The following is a 7,469-nucleotide window of genomic DNA, read 5'->3' on the forward strand; positions in this document are numbered from 1 at the left end:
ACTTCAACGCCCACGCCGCAGGGATACATCGTCCCGTATCCGGAAATGGAAAAGATCAGGTAGGAAGAAAATTCTTTTCACCTTCTTCCACCCCGAGAGCTCAATACTCTCGTCGTTACAGTCTCCTCTCGAATTCCCATTTCGCCGCCTCTCTTCTCACTTTTCGAGGCCTGCTCGAAATGAGAACGAAAACGAGAAATGGAAAAAAAAGAAAAAGAAGAAAAAAAGAAATGATGGAGTTGCGTATGCGGTCAGGGTTGACGCGTGATGGAAACGGCGAAGGGGACGGGAAAGAAGGAAGAGAGGGGGGTGGCTGTTGGACGTAAGCGGCATAACCATAAGGGATGAAATGAAACTCAAAGAGCTTGTTGTGTGCGTCGATGGTAGGGTGGCCGAAGAGGGTAGTAGAGGGGGATGAAAAGAGAGGAAAGGACGGGAGAACGGGATTGCGGGGGTGCAGTTAATAAAACGGGAATTATACAGCGATCTCGTTCGGATTTCGTTCGCGCGAGCACTTTATTACGTTTCGACTCGCCACTCTTCTCTCTTTTTCTTTCTCTTTCTGTTCCAACCGTAGTGAAATTCGATGGAAGACGCGGTAAAAAACAGCGTCTAAGACTCTCTCTCGTCCCTCTTCTTCCACCCCCTCTCTTGAAAAGCGAGTCTTTTTAAGTACAATAATGATGTCTCGTTCCAACTGGGATCCAATTGGGCGAAGATTATTAGAGGAGGATGATGGTATTAGAAGTATTTGTTCCTGTCCCACCAGCGCGTCTCCACCACGCTCGAATACGATCGATACATGGTTGTTTGCCAAAATCGTCGACGCGTATCCCCGACCAAATCGATCTAGCCAGGTTGAAAAACTGGTCAGCGGGAAATGCGGTATTATTAGAATAGTTACGAGCACAATGGTGCACGCCTATACTCTTCAAGCCTATTTTTCTTTTCTTTTTTTTTTTTTTTTTTTTTTTTTTTTTTTTTTTTTTTTTTTTTTTTTTTCCTCTTCTTGTTATACTCTGTCCACACAGGGACCCGGTGGTGCTCCAATCGTACAACTACACAGACATCATTCTGAAGCTGCCTGATGGGAAACGGATACGGGACATCAAATGGCTGAGCGTTTGGTGTCGTCGATTCACAGTGAGTGAAGAACATTTTTCGAATATTTTCTTTCTTTTTCTTTCTTTATGCACTTTCTTTATGTATAGAGATTTGTACGAAATCTTTTATGGAAGGATAGATTCGTATAAGAAATACTATATATTTGGATAGTGTATAATAATGAAAACTTATCTTTGATATTGTATTTATTAAGATTGTTGCTTGTAACATTGTTTCCAAATTTGTGTAAGACGTTATTTATTCCATTCTATTTATATTGATTTATTATGTAGCATCGTTTTTTTTTTTTTGAAATGGAAAAAGGAATTGAATTATTTTTCAATCGTAAGGAAAGAATTTTGTTTCTTTGTGCTGATTCTCTTTCAGTTTCCGTATTTGATCACTTCTTACATTTATAAAATTTGATATCGAAGATACAATATGCATATATAAACAATGATCTATAATACAATTCATAATGTCAGAAAGATTCTAAAATTACGAGGTTTCATTTTTAAATCAAGTTTAAAAAATTTTTTAAAAATACAATTGAAATTAATTAATTCCCTGAATTAATTAATTATTGATATGAAGGTTATAAATATGAAAATAGAAAATATTTTTTTCATTTGAAAATTCATCAATTATTCTCGACTATTCCTTCTCATTTACATTACATTAAATTCCATTAGATTTGCTAAAATCTAAAACGGAATTTGATCCGTATAAACGATCTTTTTGCAAGGAAATCTTAAACTTTCTCTCTTCCCCCTTCCTTATAAATTCCCTGTCTCGTCGAATGTCGCGACGATCGCAACGGCGATCCTCTGTAACCACCTCGTGCACGGCATTTCCAATAAATTTGTACGACATACTTGGCTGGGTTGGCCGCGACGTGGAAAACGGCGACGGGGCCACCCCGCGGCGCGGCGTTTTATTCGAAACCCTACGATGCGCGGAGAATGGAGATAACTTGATTTTTTGAGAAGGTCCGCCCTATCGGACGTGCATTCGTGGTCAATGGTGCGTGTTAGATGGATACGGAAGCCGGGATCAGGGGCGTGCACGCGCGTTCTCGCACATGTACACATTCGCGCGTGTGTGTTCCGTTGTTTCGTTGTGTGCACGCGCCCTATAAGCGTGCATTTAAGTCGTTCCAACCCCCTCCTCCTGTTCTCTATTTTTTCCGCCCGGTTTAGGAGAAAAGCTTTGGCTGAGCATTCGGATGAAATTCCGGCGTTAATCGCGTGATCTTTCTTTTCACGTAATCACTGAATTAAATGGAAGTGCAGTCGAGTAGATCATTTTGTGATTTAATTATAATTATTTGCAATTATAATTGTGTAATTATAATTGATAGTTATAATATAGAGGAATTTTAATTCGAGTAAAAATTGTTCGCGAATTGGGAAAAAGATACATTTATAATTTATATTATTGGGTTAAGATAAATTTTTTTTATAAACGTGTAGGTTATGTCTATATGTTGAAATATGAATAATATTGGTAAACCAATAACGAGGATGTTAAAGAAAACTTATAAAATCGTGTTTGGGGAATGGTAATTTAAAAAATATCCCATATTTTTAATATTCTGATATTCATGGTAGAATATTTTTCAAATAACTATAAATAAATATAAATAAATAGAGTGGATTATTAATATCCTAGTTTATAATTAAATATCTAATTAATTTATTTTTTAATTTCGCTAATTTTGTATCATTTTATATCAACGAGTGAAATAACCCTATTTTTTCGTATTTTATTAAAATAAAACTATTATTTAAAAAAATAATAGAGGAAATACATAAATAAACTTTTTTCATTGAAAAATAACTTTCAATACGTTTAAAAATTCTTTAAAATATCGTGTATAAATAGTTTTTCATTTTAAATTTATAAAAAATCCGAATATTCTTGTAACATAAAAATTCTTTTATACTCTTCTCTATATTTAAATCAATAATTTTTAATTTTCCAACATCTTTCCATATAAAATGTTAATATATTCATTGAATATTTTTGAAAGATTTAAAAGTCAAAATGAGATTTATTTATTTTAACTTAATTTTACTTTTATATATTAGAAATAATATAGTAATAATATAATATATAATATATATCAAATTTAATCAAAATTATTTCATATTTTACTTCAAAGATATTTACTCTCTCTTGCAAGAATAAAATATAAATGATATTGGATATTAAAATTGCATTAATTTATAATCATAGCAAATGAACAATTATACAAATTTTACAAATTCATTTACTCACTCTTTATTATATTTACCAAACCGAGAGAGTACTGTAAAGAAGAAAATAAATCTATCCATCTCGTTCGTTCACGATCCACCCTTTTGCACGCCCACTCGCTTAGCCGAGAAATCAGAACCAGTCCGGTCTGGCTTACGCTTAGTCAGTATCGCTTACTGGAAATTTTCGAGGGAAAGGGAAAAGGTTTGAAACAGGCATATCGGCGGCGGAGAGCGGAGCTTTTGCTCTTATATTAGGAGGGCTTTAATATCGAAGTCTGAGGGGTGGTGCTCCCATACCGTGACAACCCTCCATCAGACACGCTCTGTCACCGCAAAACGCGCTGTCCGCCGCCTATGCTCCATTCTACAGGGTGTCCCGTTACGATACGGCCGGTAAGTGATCGCTGGAGTCTTTCGTATATAAATCGATCCCTCTCTCTTTCGAGTTGAGTGCACCGATCAGGGACGTGAGTGGAAGCCAGACCAGCCGGTCTAAAGGGGCGGGAAACACGATAAATGTACAATCGCGATTTTGCGATAGGAATATAGAAAAGACCTCTTATACCCCATTTCAAATAGCATAGCTTAGAATTTGGCTTTCGAGGGTGTCCGCTTCTTTCTGTGTGGAAATATTCGATTTCGAGAGGATTTCTTTTTTTCTTATTCAGCTTAACGTTAAAAAAATACATACAGCGTGCATACGTGGAAAGGAATATTATAGGGAAAATTCTTTTCTCTATTCGTGATTTCTATTATATAACAATTATTATTTTTATTGTCGAAGTTAAAAAAATAGTTGGTTAAAAATCAAGAATAATTTCGGATGAAAATTACATCTTTTAAGTACATCTTAAAATACCAATATTTCCAGAATGATCATGTACACAGCGAAAAGGTGTAAATGAACCTCGCCACTGTACACCGTGTTCTTCTCCCGATACGATGGAAAATCTCGACGATCCCCAGAAGGGCTCTTGTTTCCCTCTGATATGCCGTTCTTCCATCTATTCGTGACTCGCTGAAGACTCGAGACGACGAGGGGGCTGACCGATACGTACAACAGTAGGGGGTGGATGTAGGTTTTGCTTGGATATCTGGTAGACAGGAGCTGTCTATCAGTCGGCATACCCTTGCGATACGTCGAAGGATGTATTGTTGGAATAAGCCTTCTTCTTGTTCCGCTTTTCCTTTCCCTCCCCTCGTATCGTAGCTATAGATACCACCGCCATCGTCGAAGCGGTTGGGTTCCTTTTCAAAAGAACTCCTGGAGATATCCTTGCTCGATATCAAACCACCGTTCAATGGACCACTGATTCAGATAGGATTTAGCAATTTTTTTTTTTTTCTTTCTCTCTTTTCCAGCTCCCTTTGCCGACCAACGTCCAAAACGGTCCCACCACTTTTACACGCGATTGGGGAGGGGGAAGCCTTTGATTCTCGGGATTTTATCCGCGAGGCTTCCTCGAGGAATCCAAAACGGTTCAAACCGTTGATCGTTCTTTCATCTCGATCTCTTATTCCCTTTTTCAATGCTCTATTATTTTTCGATGCTCTATTTTCTTAATTGTAGCGGTGAAAGAACAAGATCGGTTTAATAAAAGATCGTGCTTCTTTCTTAATTGTTTCGTAAATCATGTATATGGTCAATATACATATATACATTTTACGAAAGTTCAATTAATAAGTTGTGTCGTCGAAGAGAGCAATAGTTTCATCATGCGAAACGTTATAAGTAAGATATTCTTCGAAATATTGATATTACTTTTGTTTTTTGAAATATAATTTCGTGTGAGACGCAGAAAAAGCAAGTGTATTTAATTTGTTTTTATCAATTTGCTGTAAAAATTTGAGGATTGATTTTGTGCACTCAAAGAGATATTCTTTATATGCAATTTTTTGTGATTTATATTCAGATAAATTTTCATTAAAAATTAGATTTTTTTAAGATAGATGAATTTTGTAAAATAACGCATAGAAAATCATTTTTGTTTCTTATGAATGAGGTATATCTCATGAATCTGAATGTTGTCTATCGAAGGCTAACAATGATATATAAAATGTAAAAAAAAAAACGAGATATCTCGTCCGTGACATCATACGAATAATATTGCGTCACGAAATATCTCGACTGGCATTGTGGCATTGTACGAGCGATATTGTGTCGCGAAATATATCAACTGTGGTGTCCTATAAACGATATTGTATCATGGAATATTTTATCCATGTTTGTTCATTAAAATATGCAGTAAAAGTTGAATAAATTTATGAAATAATTGCATATATACATAAATTAATTATCTTAAATATAATAGAATAAAATTATTCTTTATGCATCACGAAAGAAAAAAGAAAAGAAAAGAAATAAAATACATGTTATACTATTTATTTCTCGATATTTCTTTCATCATTCTTTTCTTATATATTTCTTATATATTTAAAATATAAAGCTCTGATCGGACTAGATTGCGAATTAAGAATCGATTTTATTACTCTATAAGTGCTTGTTCCCGATTTTCAATCAGTTATCCAACTTATATCGAAGATATAAGTTCTCATGATATCCAATAAGCTGTTATTCGATAAAATGGTAGATACAATCAAAAGAATCAAAAAAAAAAAAAATAAATAAATAAATCACAAGAAATCTGCTGTACGCATCGTAAGCTATGTCCAGAATGTTATCTTCTGTCTGACCATTGAACGATATAAACTACTGTGGCATGCGTGATCGCGCCACTCGTACGCCACTACTACTACATGCGAGAATCAACCAGAAATACATAAAGAATTGGAATTGTTTTATCTTTGAATCTCATACATTCTTTTCACATTAGAAAAACAATTCAACAACTATTTTTATTAATCTATTTACAATTAGTTTTAAATTGCATAATCATTTGCTTAAAAATCTTATTATTTTTATTTTTATCTTATTTTGTTTTATTTCATATACTTTTATATTTTTATTTTCTTTCCTTCCTTATCTTTCCTTCATTCTTAAAGCATTCTTCTTTTCTGTTCAATTAAATAAATAAATATATTTGTTTTTAATTCGAAAGAAGGAAACAGCGAAAATAGATATTGAAGCTGATATTTAATCAACTCGAAGATATTCCGAATTCGATCCTCTAAACGGCAAATTATATCTCGGTGGCGCATTTAAATTATATCAGCTAGGGTATCGCTCCAACCACCGGTTTTCGGCTATGGTTGTGTTTTAACCGGAAGAAGAAAGGGTCGTCCTGTGGGCGTGTCACGGCATTTGCATTTGAATTCCCCGTCTCTTTCCCCGAACACAGGAGTTAATTAAACGCCTTATAGTTTTCGGGGTGGGATGACGAAGTACGACTGCTTGTGGCACCAAGTGGACGATCCTAGCCCGCGAGAATGTCAATTAATAACCGTTTCAAACGGATTCTAAACACGAGACGAAACGAGACCTGTCTTTCGTTTCCAAAATAGGATTCTCATTAAGTCTTCATATATTTTCCTATATTGCACATTCATGAGGAATATTTTCAATTTTTATCGCTGTATAATATATATATATGTGTACGACGTGTTTATTGAAAAAATATTGTCATAGGTTACGCAGCTTTGTGACGGAAAAATGTGTGCGGAACAGCAAGGCGAAAACATGAGCGAAAGCTCTCATATAAATCGTTTGCATTGACAGTATTTATTGTGCCGGAGCGGCGAATGATTTCCAGTCACGTTGAAGGACTTCTCGGAAAACACTCCATGGCATTCCCGTTTCGCTCTTTCCAGCCGGTCGACGCTAATCGTCGATCGGAAACCGGTAATATCGTCTCCAAATATTTTATAGCTGACACGATCGTTGAATATATCGATGGTGCAAAAAAAAAGAAAATAAAAATAAAAAAAAGAAATATTTGTAAACACGAGACGATATATTTCCCGATCTCATGAAATGATCAAAATATTTTGATACTTACTTTCAATCACGTCCGCTCTTGGTGATTAAAACATTAAAACAGAAGGAAACAACTTATTCCTATTAAACGCGAAAAATTCCACTTATGAAGTTGTTTGAAAAAAATGCGGAGAAACAGCAATGCAAAAAAAAAAAAAAAAAAAAAAAAA

The 7,469-nt window shown here is 34.9% G+C and overlaps 1 protein-coding gene across 7 annotated transcripts in view; it reads left to right on the forward strand.

Annotated features, from left to right (window-relative positions):
* Window positions 1-7,469, forward strand: part of LOC102672506 (protein Skeletor, isoforms B/C) — a 63,545-nt gene that overhangs the window by 39,719 nt on the left and 16,357 nt on the right. For all 7 annotated transcript variants that reach the window (XM_006621034.2, XM_006621036.2, XM_006621033.2 and 4 more), the window contains 2 exons: window positions 1-59; window positions 1,032-1,143. The exon at window positions 1-59 ends at the window's left edge or, in 1 of these variants, runs on beyond it. In XM_006621034.2, coding sequence (XP_006621097.1) covers window positions 1-59; window positions 1,032-1,143 — 171 coding nt within the window. The remainder of the gene's footprint in view (window positions 60-1,031; window positions 1,144-7,469) is intronic.

This window comes from Apis dorsata, unplaced genomic scaffold (assembly GCF_000469605.1).
Source record: "Apis dorsata unplaced genomic scaffold, Apis dorsata 1.3 scaffold_577, whole genome shotgun sequence".
Taxonomy (NCBI): Eukaryota; Metazoa; Arthropoda; class Insecta; order Hymenoptera; family Apidae; genus Apis; species Apis dorsata.